The 19,668-nt window shown below is 37.1% G+C and overlaps 1 protein-coding gene across 1 annotated transcript; it reads left to right on the top strand.

Annotated features, from left to right (window-relative positions):
* The first annotated feature begins 3,189 nt into the window (after positions 1-3,189).
* On the top strand, positions 3,190-17,437 carry RGS18 (regulator of G protein signaling 18). Its single transcript, XM_006916220.1, has 5 exons — positions 3,190-3,536; positions 4,000-4,101; positions 5,065-5,126; positions 15,507-15,673; positions 17,082-17,437. The coding sequence occupies exons 1-5, from the start codon at positions 3,418-3,420 to the stop codon at positions 17,337-17,339; spliced, it is 708 nt and encodes a 235-aa protein (XP_006916282.1). The 5' UTR covers positions 3,190-3,417; the 3' UTR covers positions 17,340-17,437.
* The last annotated feature ends 2,231 nt before the right edge of the window (positions 17,438-19,668 follow it).

Here is a 19,668-nt window from a genome sequence, read left to right as displayed (position 1 = left end):
GCCTCTCACAAAAGTGATTAAGAAAGCACGAACAAGCCGAAGAAAACGGCAGCGGAAAAGAATCATTGGCTGTGTAGTAATTTTCCTCTTTGAATCTAAGCACGTAACCAGTAAGGAATATATTATGGAAAACTTATGCTCCATGTGAAGATTTAATTTGTCCAACAATAACTCCGCTCCCCCCAAAAAATGGCAGTTATGTCGTTTTACAAAATTATCTGAACAGTTTAAGGTTTCTTTGTCATTAAAACAGCACTGGTCAGATCATCAATGACACGACCAGAAAATGCTGCTGTCAGCGAGATTACCACGTCTGGCCATTTGCCAAAGTGAGAATTTCCAGCTTTATATACTGACCAAAACTACTTCTATTTCCTTTTTTACTGCAATATAGTTTAATTTTTTTATATCATTGTCAAATATAAAACTTCATACCCAAAGGGACTGAAAAACGTGCTTTTGTAAATTCATAGAATCAAAGGTACGGATGAATTTCAACCCACCATTGAGGACCAAGAATAAGGAAAATTAAGTGGCATGCTCACCGTCAACATGTTACTGGTGGAGTTAGAACTGAAATATGAGTTTTATAACTCCCAGGCCTTCCCAAAGGTTATCGGCAAGAGGCTTTGGGCTGGAAATGCTCTATTCCTGTCTTTGCTGATGACATTCCTGACGCCCTCAGGGTTCCTTGTTTTCTCCCACTGGGGAGAAATGTCTTTCCACATATCATGACCCCCATAAAGGCCCACTCATAAATCCTCTACCACTTGGCTTCCCATTGTCCAAGTTACAGGGTTGATCCCTTTGGAGCAGCCAAGTGTCAGTGCAAAGGGTTAATGGCCAGGGCTCACAGGCGACTGTCACCAGCCAGGCTGCTCTCCATTCCTTCCTGCATGGAGGAACACTGTGGACACTGCCAGGACCTGTGGCTCTATGGGGGTTTATCAGGGTTTTGACCCCTCCAGAGCTGAGGCTAAAATGTCAGGGGTACTCTCTCCTCCTGTTGTCCCTGCCACTGTGCCCCACCTATGTCTTCCAGAATCACAGACACAACTAACTCAAATGGCAGCCCTGCCCGGGAGAGGCCCCGAGCTTTGATCTGCTTCACCGGTGCCTTGCCTTCTTAAAGGCGTTGGACCCCCAGTCCCAAATGCGCATTCGCTTTGCGAGGCAGCATAAGGAGGCGCTCCCAAGCCTTGCAAAGGTTTGCAACCCCTTTCCATTCTTGGGGGTCGGGAAGGCTCACATCTTATCAAACACAGCTTCTGGGACAGTACGTGTTCCACCCCAGCAAATGACCTCCCGAACCTCGCAGAGGTGCCTGGCCTTGAATTTGCTGCGAGTTCGTTCACCCCTCCATCCTCTCCCTCACGGTTCCAGTGAAGCCCGGGGGCCTGCAGCAGAGGCCGCAGCACTATTTCCCGACGTGGGGAAGGAGAGCCGGGCCAGGCCTCGGCTACTGTCTCAGACACACTGCAGGCTGTGCAGGGGGCCCTGGAGGAAGCTCCACACTATGTCCCTCCCGCATGACAGCAAATTGCTAAAAGTCTTTAAGTGAAAGGAAAAATGGTACCAGATGGAAACTCAGATCTGCTCAAGAGCGAAGAGAACTGGAAATGGTACGCCTATTAGTAAATATCAGACTATTCTGTCCAGTTAAATATCTATATTTGCAAGACAATCGTGCCCAAAAGAATGACGATTAACTGAAGTCGCAACACAGCAACGATTCTTTCTCCTCTTCTGCTTCCGCCTGTCTGCACGCACAAAGCCTAAGCACACGGGGCTCTCGATTATCTTGCTCTTTTGTAGTTTAGCTGTGTCCATATTGCACAATCTCTCTCCATAGTTCTACCGGCATGTGCAACATCTTGGTGCTATCCACACAATTTCAACAAACTCTGTGGAAAAGTTTAGTGAGTTTCTGTCGCTCGCTCCTCTGGGCATAGGAATTCAAATACAGTCTCAGGAACTGGATGACGTCCACATGCCTGTGACATTCCCATTGTCCTCATTCATCCTTACAAATTAACATAAATAGGGCAAATGCTAATGAATGGTAGGGGACCTCATGGTGGAAATGTGATCTGTATTGCCAGCATCTGTTTCCGGCTGAACTTGCCATAAAAGGCTCTCATGGACAACATTTTTAAGTCAATTTCCAGCCAAGGTGAATATAAAAATATACTCAAAATAAAAATTATAGAATCGGAAGGGTGTATGTATAAATACATACTAAATGTCCTTTAATTTCAATTCTGCAAATGTTTTTGAGCCTCTAGCTGTGATCCCTGATAACTTTTTCTTAAAATCAATAACTTGAAAAGACTGGAAATAAAATAAGCTTTCTTTTAGATTTGTTAACGTGCTTTTTATAATGTACAATTTTAGAGGAATTAAACTATCTACTACCGGTGATCTGTAATTCCAGATGATCTTTTCCACTGACCTCTGGGACTTTGTAAGAATAAAGCACTTATATTTATAACCCTTGGTTCCTTTTTCCATAAAATGAGTTACGGACTTATTCAGCATCTTTTAGATTTTTGGGTTTCATGAAACAGTTCAAAAGTGGAAGGCAAACCAACTTAGAGCTGCCATTTCTTTTTTCATAAGGACTTAAAATGAGCTAACATGCAAACTGCCTCACTAGTTGAAATATTTAATTAAAAAGAACATTTTAACGATAAAAAGGCAAATTACATACCTTTTTTCTTTCTTATTTTGATCATGGACTGGTAAAATTTCATAAATGTCAAAAATCATTCCATGGACCTGTGATTAAACATTATCGAATTAAATGTTTTTTGCTATGCCTTTCAACTACGAAATTCTATGATCTATATCATCATTTTGATACTTTATGTTAAGCAAGCACAATTGGCATTATAGGGCAGTATGCCAATTAAATGTTAATTTTCTTAATTGGATGGGATCGAAATAAATGTGCTTTTTTAAGAACAAGGGAGAACATCTTCTAAGGTTTGATGTAGCACTTTGCCATAACACATCGCCACACGCATTAAAGAACTTTTCGAAAAGTCCCTGGAGGAAATGACAGTGTCATTTGGGTCTATTAAAGCGCCATTCTGATTGCACAGAGTAAAGGAGAAGTTGACTGTGGTAATACTAGTCTTTATCTTAGAGACCAAGAGTCATTTTGCAAATTTGTAGTATCATTTCCCTAAACAACTCAGGACTGAGTTGTACTTTAGTTCCTCAGTTCTACACTTTTCTGTCTCTACAGAGGCAGAAACACAGCTCTTGGAACCTTCTGTTTTGTCTTATTTTTTCATTTTAAGCATTACTGACAGAGTTGAGATAACTTTTTGTTCTACCATGAATAACCATGGAATAGCATTAACAAGTGGAGGATGTAATAAATTAGGCATCTCTTCATTTTAGAGAGAGAAGATGGAAACATCATTGATTTTCTTTTCTCAATTAAATATGTGTGAATCAAAAGAAAAAACTTTTTTCAGGCTAATGCATGGTTTGGCAAAAGAGGAAACAAGCAAAGGAGCCAAAATCAGGTAAAATTGTAATTATTAAAATCTGACTTCTACTTTTAAAAACATCCTTGATGCATATTTGTCAGTCCTTGTTTTTAAAATATCTGGTTGAAAATATATTGATTGTGCTCTTAAAATGTTAAGTCTATTTATTAGGAACAAACAATTGTTAAACCTAAAGTGTGTTCATTTTTTAAAAAGTGCAACGATTTTAACCGCACAGAACTAGTAACAACAGTTATCGAAACAGAATCTTAAATACTTCGCAGTCACTGAGGAAAAACCAAATATATTTCACATCTCTTAATTCTTCCACAAACACAGTATTTTAATGGAATTCTTTAAGAAAACCATTGGGAGCACGTCGGGGTGGGAGGTGGGTGAAAAGGAGTGTTCAAGAGATTGCCAATTACAAATGGACGGTCAAAGGAGAGATGCTAAGTGTCACCCACATTTTCCTGCAGCTAACACCTTCTCATTGCAGAGCTAAGGAAAAAAGAAACCGGCTAAGTCTTCTCCTGCAGAAACCCGAGTTCCATGAGGAGACCCAGACCGGTAGATATGGGCACTTGGCCAAAGAAACAAGGTGAATAACTTTTAAATACTTAGGGGAGATTTTGCTGACTCTATCCTTAAAGATTTAAGAAAGAGGAAATTAAGGATTTCATTTTATTGGAAATTACACTGCAATATAAGGAAGGTTAGAGATCTCATTTCAAAAAACTAGGAATATTCCATAAAATTTAACCACTTTAATGGCTTGAATTGGATAATCTTATAAAATTTAAAGCTGCTCTTTTAAAATTATAGACCTGTCAATTTTAAATGATATATTTTACTCCTTATTAAACTAATGAAATACTCATTAAGAGTCTTCACAATGTAAAATCGTCATATAGTAGTTTGAAAAAAAAAAAATGCCCTAGGTATAATAGCAAGTAAAGCACAAAAATGAATGTTTTGTAATGTTTAGCTATTTCTTTAATTCAGACAGAAAATGGAATTGCCTTAAATAATTGTATCATACACATTCTTCCAAATTTGAGATATGATCCGAAAAAGACCTAAAGCAAATATATTCAACGCAATGAACTATCGCTATTGCTAAAATATGTTATATTAAAAATGTTTCATATTTTCTATCCCTTTAAAACATCATTAGTCACACTTCCTATATCTGTTTAAAAAAATGCTGCATATTGTGGTAAGAGTTTCAAGGAAATTGCAGTTTAAAAAAAAGTTTGAAAGATATCGTCAGCTTAGTTTTATTCTATTTGCTGAATTGAGAAAGATAATTGGCCTGATTTTTTTTTCCTTTGTTTTAACCTAACACAAGACTAATTTTTCCTTAGAAAATAATCAAAGGCCAATTTGAAAAGAAAGTTGGCCAATTTTTGAAGTTTCCAATGTAAAAAGAACTTTCATTCTGTAATAATTAAGAGAGAAACTGTGAAATTTGGGAAAAGAGCAGTGTTATCACATATGTTAGAGCAGATCCATAAACAGACTTTCTGCACGCTCCATTATAAAACGTTTATTTCTTAAACAGAGTCTCCCCTGAAGAAGCAGTGATATGGGGTGAATCATTTGACAAACTGCTTTCCCATAAAGGTTGGTGGCATTTTTCCCAAACATTTTATTCCTTGATGTAAAATTATACAAAGTACGCTTGTAAATGGACAACAAAGGCTGTCTTAAAAATTTAGGCTGATTGGTAGTTTACAGCAATCTGAGTTTCTGATCAACAGAATAACGAAATAATAGAATATGTAACTAATGGAAAACATATTTTCTAAATAGTCTCATTTTATTAAGAATTACTTCTTGTGGTGGAAATATCATTTCTTTATGCCGTGGTTAATAGTTTTAAATTTTTAACATTTCTTGATTTGTAAATGAGACCTTTGGTTTTATTAAATCCAGATAATCCGTGTTATTTTTGTTGTTAAGTGAGCTAAAGGTTATTCTTTTGATAGACATTCAAAAAACCCTCAAGAAAATATGTTGTTGTTGTTGTTTTAATATTATAAATGTTTTACTCTTCAGATCAATCATCTATTTTTAAAGCAGAACTTAGTAGAGAAGTTGAGAATCAGGTGGGTATTTTAAGGTGGAGCTTTGTCGATGAGATAGAAGGTGGAGATAAATATGGAGGCTTGTCTGAGGGTCCTACACTATGATGAAGCATGTTAGAGGGCAGGCTTTAGGGTCAATTTACATGAGGCAGCAGATTCGTGAGCTTTTTTGGTCTTTATTCAGTCCATGATTTTTTTTCAGGTAGCGAAACTGAAAAGTTGAACCAAGTAAGCAATGGGGCTGGGCAAGCACAGCGTCCTTTATTTTCCACTCTGAATCAGGTAGACTCTGCTTAAGAAGCAACCATTTATCATCACCAAACAGCCACACACTTCCTCAAGTCCAAAGCTGTCATTCGCATCCCAACATTTTCCTATTCCTTACCCCATTCATCGAAACCAAAAATCTTCCCAGTAATTCCCCAGGACAGGCCAAGACGAACTAAGCCAGACTGACTGCTCTAAGTACTGTTTACAGCATCGCTTATCGGGGCTCACATTCTGAGGTGTCTCCTGGAAGAAGGGATTCCTACTGTGTGGCAGCTGGGAGGGAAGTGCCTGTAATTCAGCCTCAAATTCTGTCCTCCATCTGATGAAACACCAACATCTCTTGTCTGTCCTCATTTTCTGTATTTTTTATCCTCCTTAATTGTCTATGCCTCTATCAGGTTTTGGTGGCCAGTTCATGTTCCCCTGAATTTACTGACATAAGTATGCTATTTCTGCAGATCATCCCTGAAAACTTTCCCTCTTCCATTGAAAATAGATTCTGCTTCGGAATTGTAGTATTGACTCAGAGAAGAAAAATATAGGTAGAGACAGCAAGGCTTGAATGTAGGCAAGGATGTAATTAATCAATGGAAATGCAGGGTGCTAATAAGAAAACTTATGCGGAGGAAATATAACTTGTTACTCCTTTCTCCGTATTTCATTTTAGTATTCAATCACTCCCTATTTTCGAGAAGAATCACGTAAACAACTTTCCTCGACCACTCCCTCTTAATTCCCAATGTCTAATTATTTCTTAACTACTGTTAAAATTCTTGCTAAATATATGACAAATCTGTCCCATCCTCACTAATTCAGCCACCGCTGTTTTGGTTCATTTATTAGTTCTTAAGACTAATTAGAGCAACCTGTGTAAAACTTTCCTCCATTATTCATGCCTCCCAAATTGTCTTTTTAAAACCTATTATTTCCAATGTTTGGCCCATCCCAGCTCTTCAGTTTCTTTACCAGTCAGAGCAAGAGGAAAGGGGGAGTAGAACTCACATTTTTTACAACTTGACTTTATTATAAGGGAGCAGATGTGTTTACAGCTATGGATCCCCAAATCCAGCATATCACCTGGTAAATGTTAAGTGCTCAAATAATATAAGCAAATTTGTTACTAGGAAAGATTTAGTCCAGGTTCCTTTCAGATTTGAGTTGTGTGTCTTTTCTACATCATAATGGTTCAGTTTCCTGATCTAACTTTCAGCTTCTTCTACTGTAAGTGGGAGATAACAAGGTCTTTAGCTCCAATGGACACAGATTCCTATCAGGATTAAATGAAATGACAAATAAGAAACCAATAACCGTTTGCACAAATGTAAAAAGTTACTGCTATTATGAAAAATAATTATCGATAATTTAAAATTTAATTTTTTTCTGTTTTCCAGTTCACTCCCAACTGGATAAACATCATTTACAGGGTTAGATTTTAATGGAAGGAAATATATAAGACGAATTTATTTCTTTAACAAATCAGTGCATAATAATGTCATCATACTCTCACGACCCATTGAGAAAGAATGATTTAGCAAGGGTAATTAGTCTTACAGAAAACTCTCCCCTGGCAGTCTATAATCGTGCTAGTTTTGGTCAAAACCAAACAGGAAAAAAAAAAAAGAATCTGCTGCCCTCTCTTTTCTCTACTGGTGGAAATATTAAAGAGCTATAAAATAGCATCAATTTGAATCAGGAGGGGGTGACACGAATAACAGAATATCAGCATTGACCCACTTGGATGTTATAATCAGTGCTCGAGATCAAAGTGCTAATTAAATTATATTGAATTCATAAAAAAAAAAATATGTGACTAGGATTCTTTTCATCAATCCTTAAAAAAAATCTAATTATTTTAATTGCAAAGCTTACCGTATTATTAAATTAAAAAGCTTAAAATAATCAGCTAGAAATATGTTGTGGTTGCAATGGTTAAATTCAGCTCATTTCTACTGAGTTGACTATATATAGGAAAAAAAATTATTTTGTGTGCATACACACACACACACACACATCCAAAAAAATTTTGCTTTATCTACCAAATTTCAAAGAGTTTCCCTTTGGTTAAATATGTTTCTCAAATTCTGTATGTCATGATGTCTACATAAAGGAAATGAAAATTATATTACATTTAGTTGAATGAGCAATGAAGTGATAAATCAAACAAAACAGAATAGAAATTTGAGTATTCAGTTTGATAAAAATGGCTAATATTAAAATCACTGGGGATTGATTATCAGCATCTTTAGGAATGGAGCTACAGAGAAGATGGTCCTTCCTCTAGATTTGAGGAGTTTAATCAAAATTCACTCGCTGGGCAAGGAGAAAAAGAGACCATCCAAGCAGAGAGTCAACACAGGCATGAGGCATCAACTAATGCAATGTATTCAGGGAACTAAAAAATAATAATAATTCTTTATTGAAAACTAATATTTGAAAAAGGGTAGCTTGGGGTGACAGATGAGACTAAAACAGAAAGGGCCTGGTTTTGCTGTGTCCTACAGAAACCAAAGAATTCATGAAGTGGTTTGGTATTTCCACTGCTTTATTTAAATTTTATTATTGAAATGTAATTTCACTCTTTTAAAAATTAAAAAAAAAAAACACACAGAAGGTAAAATCCAAGGAAATCTAAACAAAGTATGGACTTTAAATAATTAAAATCTGTCATTTTTAATAAGAGGAGAGAACTGGATAGAGGATATATAGAAACTGTACTATCTTCATAACTTTTCTAAAATCTAAATCTATTCTAAAGTAAAAAATTTTTAAATGAGCTTGAACATGTTATTTAGTAAATTTTAACACAGTGAAATCCCTCAGTAATTTAATTGCTGTTCCTTATCTGTTTCTATGCAGGTATTAGAATAATTTTTTCTGCCATTCCTATTTATTGGCAAATTTGCCTGAAATTGCAAAACGAATCATAAAAAGCTATAATTCAATTACATGTATATTAATTAATAATTTCTAAATGCTGTTAAATTTTAAAAAGCATAAATAAAAACCAACACCAGAATGTAACTATCATTCATAATACCAATTTCAAATTCAGGCATTAGTGTTTTCACTGATTGCCTTTATGAAAGTAAATGTTATCCATATAAAGTTAGCAAATCAATTAATAGCAATAAAATTATGTACATGTATATTACACTCACACATATATATGCATTTACATACATATATGTATAAGGTTCTGTGTAAGATGTCTTAGAAAGTAAAATAATTTTGTGAATAATATATACTTCTGAAAACAACTGGCTAAGTACTTTAAAAATACTGTAAAATTTGTGATGTATCTTGTAGGTTTAAGAAAAATCATTAAAAGGGATTCTATTGATAGGTGCAAGTTTTTAACAGGCAGAGGGAAAGGTAATTCCTGAGCAGAGAAAAAGGTATGAAAGGGCTAGAAAAGTAAGAGATTTTGGTTCAGCCTTAAAGAGCAAGCAGTTCACTTTCCCTGAGGCAGAGTAGTAGGCAAACACACTGGAAAACCAAGTTGGGCGCAAACTTTGGAAGATTTTTTCAGAAAGCTAACTCTGATGGCGAGAGAGAGAATTCTCTGAATGCAATGTCATCTACCTACAAGGCTGTTACAAATAAAAAAAATGTACCTCAAGGTAAGGGCTGTTTTGGAAAGAAACTGATGCTCACGGTGGCTGACGGAATGTGCACTTATCTTGCAAAGTGAGATGATGATGAAATAGAAGATGAAGCAAAATGATGAGCCAAAGATACCCAGGTTTGATTCCACATTAAAAGGAAGATAGTGGCTTCGACAGATGAGAAATAGAGCCGGGAGAGCGAGATCCGCGAGAAGATACCAGGTTAGCATCCGAACATATTTAGTTGCTGGGAAGTTTATCAGAAGTTTTTCAACGTTCTAGAGGCACACACCTAGAAGGTGGGAGAGTATCTGAGTATAGACAGAACTACTCTAACTGCCTCACACAGCAGATAACCGAAGAGGTGAAGATGAGTGATATTTCCTGTGAAAGGCGTCTCTATCAGTAAGAACATTTTCTGAATGCTACATAACTTCGTTTTCCCATGCACCCGTTCTTGTAGTCTTGGTAACTATAATATTTTTAACCATTTTTATTAACAACTGTTTGCTTGGACTTTTTGCATCCTGAATTGTGGTTCCACTAAGCTTAATGCTGAGAATAATCCAAAATAAGTAAGACAAAAATAGAATATATAAGTCATTGTACCTCCTTGATTTAAAAATGTGAACTGATTATACTGTGCAAAATGCTTATTATTGACTTTGAGTAAAGGCTAAAAGGAACTAAATACTTTTCTTTGGAGGAAGGAAATGAATACTTCCCCTCACACTTTTTACCTAGTGCCTTTTCAAGTTGGTCTTCCCAATTTTCAGTTGCAATTTTCTACAAGATAAGGGATTACAGATTTCTGTAAAGTCAAATTACTTAATCAAGCTGACCCATAACAAACACCCAATTTCTTAGACTATCTAAAGGGTAAAAATAATTCAAAATTCAGCTTAAATTATAAATGGAGAGCACAGATAAATCATTATTGCAAAATTAACCATAACATTCTGTGGCAAGTCAAGAGCCATGAAGCCAAATATTAAAGGAGAAACAATGCAAGCTAGAATTTAGGATATGAGACTGTGCGTGGGTTTCCAACTTCAGAGTTACAGGACTTTTGTTTCATTTGGTTTCTTGGCATCAGAAAAATACTCCAACAGATGCCAGAGTTTCAATTTAGAAACATGCAATTGCAAGCATTTCATATTTGTATGACACATTGAGCCAACTTCTTCCAGTGTGAATTCTAATCTCAGGTTCTAGCGAGCAGTTCTGGCAGCTGCATTCACCACCGCTGCCTTCTAAAAGACAGTTTAGTAAGTGACTGCCATGTGTGAGAAATGGTTCCTCTGTGACATGACTTAGTGCAGCTGCCCAGCGTTAAGAGAAACGGGAAGTAACTCATGTGCTGGGATAACCTTGCACAGCACTGCATGCTACTTTTTTAAAAGTAATTCACTTCAACTGTGAAACAAGTGAACCACTTTCTCATTCATCATTAATTCCCTTCTTGAATCAGTATTTCTACTTTCCTATCGTATTCATATTATGCCAACAAAATCCACTCTGATTAACTCATCAGGAGTACTTTTAGCAGACAGAACTTTTCCTGATACTAGTGTCGTGATTTTGTTTTGAATGTCTGTACCAAGTTCACGACAAACCATGGTGACAAAGGGCTATTATTGCATGATATTCCAGAGAATGACGGCCAGCACACAGCCTGTACCCATGCTTTGGGAACTAGCGAAGAATTATATTTTAAGGAACATTCGTGTTATTTTCTGGAAGACTTCTATTTGGATTCCATGCGAGCTGAACTTCCTCCTCTGCCCCACACAGAGTAGCAGCCGCTCCTGAGTCGCTGCATGCATGTCTCTCGTCCCTCTTTACACCGCTTTCCTTAATAGCAGGGACTTTGCTATTTTATGGCAGTGTAGTGGTAAAGTTTTTATGATTTTTACACAGCAAACTTGGGTTCAAACCCCAGGGCTATCTTTTCCCAACTGTAAGATTTAAGACAGTTTAACTCGTCGAACCTCAATTTTTTTCAGCTGTACAAATGGGTGTAACAGAACTCACTCCACAGGGCTGCTGTGAAAATTAAATGAAACCGCACCGATTAAGGCATAAAGTGATGCGCCAAGACCTCGCAACACTCAGCACTCACTACCGTAATGAGTGCCGCATTTTTACTTTATAATGCAGTCTTTGGGTTCGCACTAGGCATTTCATAAAATTTGTAAAGATAGATGAAGTAAGTTATTTTTAACAAGTAAGGAAAATTTTCAGTTGTCTGGCATAGGGGACAATCCCTTTTAAGTGTTGGTATATAACATTTTATTATAATTAAATATTGATCTATTAATTAAAAATCGATCTATTAATCAGAAAAGTAATAGCCATATCCTCCTAAAATTGTAACAATTAGTAATTAACTCATTTTAGGGATAATTTGGTATTTATACATGTGTTGATACATGATATATGGAGAGAATAAATTGAAATAAAGTTTTCCCTTCACTGGGGTCAAAGTAACTTTGTTCATAAACCCAATAAAACATAACTTTATTTTCCTCTTTTCAAAGCAGTTGGAACAGACTGGAACAGACTGTTCTCCCATTGTAAGATAGCAGGCATTGTATTTTGCTAACGTGGCTTCAATTTCCCGTTAGATAGTAACAGAGGAACAAGCAAGAGCTAAAGCGTCTCTGACTTTAGACGGAGAAGAGGCAGGACCTGCATCCTAAACAGAGTGATAACACTCAACAGTGTACTGTCGGATATCAGCAGATATCATTGCCACATAACTCCTTTTAGATATATATAAATTAGGGTCACCCGAAAATGTTCTCACAATCATTTTGTTGTTTTGCTTCCAATTGTTCCTTAATTTCTAGCCATGGAATCCTTTTCAGAAATCTCCTTTATAGCAGCTACCAAGCAAATAAGAAATTTCAGAATTCTATTAAAAAATATAAAGAAGCTATCAGTTCTGAAGATAGTTATTAGAGATAAATTGAGAGAATACATACATATAAATATATACATATACATATAAATATATACTATCTACTACTACTAATAAGAGCTCTCACTTACCAAGCACTGAATATGTGCCAGAACTATAAATATATACATATACATATAAATATATACATATAAATATATGTATTCTCTCGATTTATCTCTAATAACTATCATATGTATATATGTATGTTAGAATTGAAGCCAGTAAGAGTGGACGCTATTACAGGGAGGAAAAGGACAAACATTTTAGAAATTGAAAAGAGGAAGAAGTACAGGTGTCAAGCAGTGGTTTTTAATTACACTGAAAATTCGTCAAGAGGAAAGTTCTCAGCGAGTTTTTTTAAGTCCTGGCCTGAGGACTTAAAAATGCCTGAAGTTTGGGTCAAGCCAATTGGTCTACAGATTGCTGTTTCTGTTGCGGGTTTGCTTTTACGAGCCTAAACATTGTGCATATTTCAAATTCTACTTCAGTTTCGAATTAGGGGTTGAAAGGTTTGTTTTGCCTTAGTCTTGTGTTTCCTTCCAAAATCATTTTAGAAGACGAAGGAGAAAAGGGGGCGGGGGGGAGACCAAAAATAAAATCAGAGATTATGCAACAAAGCCACCTTTCCGGTCACATAAATAGAAAAGGAAGATATTTTCAAGCTGTTGCCAATCTGTAGCCAAATTAAGGAGAGAATGTAATCTCGAATCATTATAGTGACTCGATCATTATCATAGTGACTCTGTCTGCTTTGTAAAGTTCAGGTCCAGAGGTCCAGAGGGTGAAAAGAATTGCGGGAAAGAAAAGTCAAACAGGAAGACACTCTAAACCAACAATCCCACGAGCGCTGGCAGCCCTGGTACAACCAGCAGGCCGGACTCCCCGCTATTCACGTGGGCAGCTATTTTGGTTTAAATCTATTAGAAACAGAGATAGATCATTAACTTTGAAGTATGTACATTCTTAGGTATTTGGGGGAAAATCCTCCAAAGAATCATTGCCCGTTCATATTTCCCTGCTACATTCTGAGAAAAACCACACGACTCAGCATGGCAAATAAATCTTGAAAATCCAACAATGAGCTAGATAAATTAAAAAAATGAGTGGTTAAATATCACTCACATTGATCATACTTCCTTTTTCTCAGAGATTAGAATTTGTTGACTCATTCAGGAACCGCTCAGCACTAAGGCCTCCTTAAGACGGTCGTGTTTGACCAGGAATTATCTCACTAGCACCGAGTGGCAGTAGACAAGTTCTGGGTGGCGTGCTGCTGTCACGATGCCTTCTCAAATTCCTGTTGAGCCTACCTTTGCGTTCTTCTTAGTTTCTCCACATTTAACCATTACTATCAGGGACTCGGGGTCAATGTACCGAGGAAAAGAAACGGCAGAATCGCCCCTTACCCCACTGGAAACACCAGCGGAAGGAGCAGTGGGCAGAAGAGGCCCCATGGCTTTTGTCATGGTGGTGCCTGGAGTCACTTCATACTCTAATACTTAGGGAATGTCTGCAGATTGCCACATCATTTCTGACTACTGCTTTCTTAAACATTAAGTTCCTGGGTCTCTAATTTATTCAAAAGATTGCTCAAAACATAATATAAGCAATGCTTCGTGATGAACAGGACAAGGAGAACAAATGGTGATATGTAAAGCATAATTCGAGGATTGTATTAGTTTGCTGTTGCTGCTGTAACAATTTATGACAACTTTAGGGACACAGCACAACACGAATTGATTATCTTACTGTCCTGTAGGCCAGAAGTACAGTACAGGTCTCATGGGGAAAATGAAGGTGTCAGCAGGCTGTTGCCCTTCCCACAAGGTCTAAGAGAAAACCTTTTCATATTTATTTGAGTTTTTGGCAAAATTCAGTTCTTTGAAGCTTTGGACCAACATCTCCATTCTCTTGCTGGTTCTAAGCAGAGGGCCATTCCCACCTGCTAGAACCCACACATCCCTCGGTTCATGGCCATCTTCTGCCCTCTACAAGGTCAGCAACACTCCTTCTTGTGTTACATCTCTGTGACCCACTTCTGCCTTCCTCCTCCCCTTTTAAGGATGTGCGTGATTAGACTGGATCCACCTGGATAACCCAGGACTCTCTCCTTCTCAAGGTCATTAACCACAATCGCATCAGCCAAGGCTCCTTTTTTCCTTCCTGTAAGGTGACATGTTCACAAGTTCTGGGGATTAGGGCATGGGCATCTTTGGAGGGCTGTTACTCTGCCTCACACACAAAGTCCTGCCTTCCTGAGAAAGATACATGTCTACAACTTTCTGTGGGTTTGAAAAGTGAGACCTGGAGCGACTGCACGTGACCAAAATCCAGGTCCCTCATCTATGGACATGGATTGAGGACACATACCAGGCATCGCTGTGAACAGTAAATGTGGTGAGGGGTATAAACAGCACTCAGGCCTCGAAACCTCTACACGTGTTAATGCAAAATCCCTTAGATATTATCATAATCGTACCAACAGAGATTTATTCTTCTTGCTTCCTTCTGTATCAAACATTTTATATTAGAAATAACCACTGACCACGAGAAATAGTTCTAAAGGGTAATGAATATAAGAAATGAATATAACTGAAAACGAGTTGAGCAGACAAACCCTGGAAACAGAGCTTGTAAACAGAGAATTCCAGCGGCCTGAGAACCAGAGCATGGTCTAGAAGCGCTGGGTGTGGGGTGGGGCGGGGTGGGGGATTTTCAGGTGGAATGGCTTCTTAGCTCTATAGAATAACCCCCCTTACACTCACACACACCTAGGTAGAGGCATGGCTGAAAGAGACCCAGAATAAGGACCAAAGTAGAGGTCCCTTTTCTTCAGAGGTAAGTATGATACCTGCCTTGTTTCAACAGAAGTGACACTTCTTCTCACAGCTGTGAAGATTACAGCTAATTTCTATGAAGTCCCCCATATACTGTGCAAGATGTGTGCTGCCATACAGCACTCTGGAGAAGACATAGCTGTTCCGTTAACAATTCCAGTTATACTTTAATATCAAGTAGTACATTTTCTCAGCATTAATATTTTATAGTTAAAATATATCGTTTCTTTTCTTGGTAGCTGGATTGGAGACTTTTACCAGATTTCTTAAAACTGAATTCAGTGAGGAAAACATTGAATTTTGGATAGCCTGCGAAGACTTCAAGAAAAGCAAAAACCCTCAACAAATTATCCAGAAAGCAAAAGCAATATATGAAAAATTTATCCAGAGTGATGCGCCACAAGAGGTAAAGATAATTGTAAAATTTTACAACTGTCTGAAAAACATTTGAAAGATGGGTAGCCCCATACATCTCTCCAGAAAGTTAAGGATTTTGGTGAAGCAGAATGAGTGTTTACAGATTTGTACAGACAAACAGAATGCACCGTGAGGCATTGCCATGGAAAGGAAGGTATAACAGAAGTCAGTCCTCATGGTTAATTTTATTCTAGACTGAGAGCGAATACAATTATCACCTTAACATAAGCAACCTCTTATAGAGACGGAAGATTTCAGTAAGTGATAAAAGCAAGAGAAATCAACAAGTTTATACCATGTACCATTTTCATATTAGCTCATCAACATATAGAAAGTTTTATTTGCCTTGAAATGATTATTTCTCCACCTTAAAATAGACTAAAAAAATTTTTTCATAATAGAGAGATGAGGGAAACGTAATTTGGCAATGGTTCAAATGAAAACACAATTGTGATTTTCTTTGACTGCAAGCTCAGTGTGAGATAATTGTGTGATACAATTGCTAAAATGGCTATAAAACCAGCCAATATTACCTGACTATCCTCAAATATGAATAAACAGAGTTTCTATGTTTCTATTCTGTGTTCGATAGATAGTGTTTCTTCACGGAAATGCTGGAACTGGTAGTCGATCACTGCTAAGAGTTCTGTTTGACTGCAAATTCATACTGTCCATGAGACAACATTGTCTATATGGATATCATTCCCCATGAAATGGTTATTGCTTTCCTCATTTCCATATGTTTCAATTTGCTCTCCATTTCCATGTATTATTCTGTTTTCCTCAAGGCCAACCCAATGCACAGACAAAAAACAAGACAGCTAATTGTACGGTGTCTTGTAGGAAAGGCGCTACCTGGGAGCTCACCTCCATCAGAATCAGATGTATCAGCAGTGCTTTGATAAAAAGTATTAAAGGATTTTATATCTTTAAAAGAAATACCTTTTCTGCACGCATTTGGTTCTAGGGGAGCATCTTAATATACAATAAAAAAAAAAAACACTGCAATAAAACAAAAGTCCCACATTGAAATCTCAAATATGCCCCAAACTCACTGTTCGCTGTCACTAAAAATTACCTAATTTCTATGAAGTTTAGTTTCCACTTTGAAAATGAGTCAAACCTAATGATCCCTATGATAGTTACCACTGCAATATTCCACTGTTCTAAAGTAGCCAAGAGTGGGAAGGACCAGGACACAGGCAGAGAAGAGCCACAGAGAACTCCAGCCCGGAAGCAGAGCGTGGACGCGTAGACACGGGACAGGAACAGCACCCATGCGCCCAGATGCACTGTGCCATATGCCTCCTGCAACCCTGGACTGCCTGTTTCTCAGAGATGTTTACTTGTGTAGGTTGACCATAATTACACCTTTTTATTTTTTAATTATTATCCAGGTTAACCTCGATTTTCACACCAAGGAACTCATTGCTAAGAGCATGACCCAACCCACCCTCCAAAGTTTTGACGCCGCACAGAGCAGAGTGTATCAGCTTATGGAACAAGACAGTTACACACGTTTTCTGAAATCTGACATCTATTTAGGCTTGATAGAAGGAAGGCCTCAGAGACCAACAAATCTGAGAAGGCGATCACGTTCGTTTACCTATAATGAATTCCAGGATGTAAAGTCGGATGTTGCCATTTGGTTATAAAGAAAATGAATTTTGCTCATTTTGGTGGCAAGATTGTACATCTGCTTCTAAGACAGTAGCATATTATGTTAACAAATGGGTACATCTTTTAAAATAAAATCTATCATGGGAAAGGATTTTTAAGAATGTAAATCGAAACTTTTATTCTAACAAAGTATCTGCCAATATGTTCTCTGAAGCATTCCATTTGACTTCATTGCATTTGTAATCAGAAAAACCTATTAAGTAAAGGGCAGTAAAGAAGTAATAACAATGTTTTATAACAATGTAAAGTTAAAGTTAAGCTTTTGCAAAATTGGCAACAGTTTAACCAAATATCTAGTTTGGACTTTTTTTCCAGATATAAACAAGGTAATGCTCAGATATCTATCTTTTCAACATTTTCCTAATGATTGAGACTATCTCGGCCGCAGAGAGTGTGTAAGAGGATGATTATCCATTCTTGGGTTACTAACTCTAGCTCAAGAGGAGCGATGCATCACCTCTAGTTCTAAACCGGCAACAGGCATTTTAGGGAGGACACACCCATCTCTCCAGAATGTCCGGATTAAACATAACCTAGGTTGGTAACCGGAAATGGGGTCCACATTTTTTTTCAGAGGGAGCATGGACTTACTTCCATGGAGCACACTTCTGCTGGTCTCAGAAACGTGACCAGGTGATGCTCTAGGTTGAGACTGAATGGACCATCTCCTCACCTGTGAAGACAACGTGCCACTAAAATAGTGGGGATCCTAATGACATTTGAATGATGACCAGACAAGGTTTATCTCAGGAGCCTTCAATTTTGGACTTCTTAGAATTGGGGTAAAAATTAGAAATAAGAGGAAGTGAAGGACTAATGCATCCAAGGCCCTAGACACTGTCATCTGTCACATTGGCTCATATTCAGAAATCATTCTCCCATTGATCATTTTCTTATTTCAAATCTCATTGAACCATTAAATGCATATTATTCAAATAAGATTATGCTAATAAGTATATATATATCTACTTTAGGGAAATATTTAATTTTATGTGTATTTGCGTGGTCTGTAAATGTCTGTATTTAAAGATGCCATTCGTTTGGCTTTGGCAAATGACATTTTAGATGAAATGTAAAATATAAAAACGATAGATAGCCTATACTAATAAACATTTTAACTTTCTCCATTCATGCAGTTCATATTTATTTAACCACTAAATGCTCTCAGTGATTACCGATTACCCTTTCTGTTATCGAATTTGACGTAGACACATTTTTCTTCTTTTTTTTGAAAGATATTGGAATAGAAAGTATTACTTGAGGCATTTAATCACTGATCTTAAAGCTAAATCAATTTCTTATATTGTTATGAATAAGAAAACAAGGTATCCTGCATTTCAAATATCAACTAAGACAGTGATTTTTAGTTTTTCTTTGACTGATTAATATTTTCTTTTTCTGTGGCAGCCTCTTTTGAGAGAGTCTGACTGCCTTATACGCAGACAGGATAATATAAGCTTTTCTAACCTCATCAGAAAAATCACGGGCTGATTTTTAGAGCATTATTTTAGGACAACTAAGTATGATCTAGCTTTTGCATTTGTAATACTTTTTAGAAGCGTCTGATTTTGTTTAACTTATGACATATTCAATAAGATCCTTCAAAAACATACCAGGATTTCTTGAATGAAGTCCATGTCTGACTTCAAGGAGTTTGACTCTGTATAGGAGAGAACGCGGCCCAGTATGGGAAACACAATGAACAATTGAGAAGTGAAAGAATCCAAACAAAAATGTGCAGACAGTGCTGAACAGCGGCTGAAAGACTAAGAAATACATAATGAAAGTCGTGACTTCAAGACCTCAAGGTCGGGGCACCCGAAACAGGTGCCTGATTCCCAGAAATTTATTTAACTTCTACACATCCTTATCCTACCCATTTTTTTTTTTTAAGATAAGGACTCGAGATTGCTAAAATTTAATCTTCTTCATGTTCTCTACATGTATTGATTCTAAGGAGATCACCTGACATTCTTCAAAGTACCTCTCGATTGATGCCTCGGCAAGGAAAAGAGACGCTGATTAATGAAGGAATATTTGTCTGATTATGATTAATGAAGTATGATTAATGAAGGAACATTTTAGACTAAAAATTCATATGGGATATTGGTCTCAGAATAAGGAACAATTTTGTAAGAAAACTTACAAATACATGGAAGAAAAGAAATGACAGGAAATAGTTTATAGTTTTTCAGCCGGTCGTATGCATAAAAATAGAAAGTTTTCAAAGATAGAGTTGGACTGAATTAGACAACTGAAGGTATCTCGAAGCCCACAGACAAAAGGTAATACCGAGACTGCCAT

Source organism: Pteropus alecto, unplaced genomic scaffold (genome assembly GCF_000325575.1).
Source record: "Pteropus alecto unplaced genomic scaffold, ASM32557v1 scaffold65, whole genome shotgun sequence".
Taxonomy (NCBI): domain Eukaryota; kingdom Metazoa; phylum Chordata; class Mammalia; order Chiroptera; family Pteropodidae; genus Pteropus; species Pteropus alecto.
This window is presented reverse-complemented; position numbering and strand designations above follow the sequence as displayed.

Bases quoted from the DNA above. Each gene is read 5' to 3' on its own strand.
- RGS18 (XM_006916220.1), top strand. From the start codon at position 3,418: ATGGAAACATCATTGATTTTCTTTTCTCAATTAAATATGTGTGAATCA. The intron at 3,537-3,999 runs GTAAAATTGTAA...TTCTCATTGCAG, and splicing joins AGCAAAGGAGCCAAAATCAG to AGCTAAGGAAAAAAGAAACC. The intron at 5,127-15,506 runs GTTGGTGGCATT...TTTTCTTGGTAG, and splicing joins CAAACTGCTTTCCCATAAAG to CTGGATTGGAGACTTTTACC.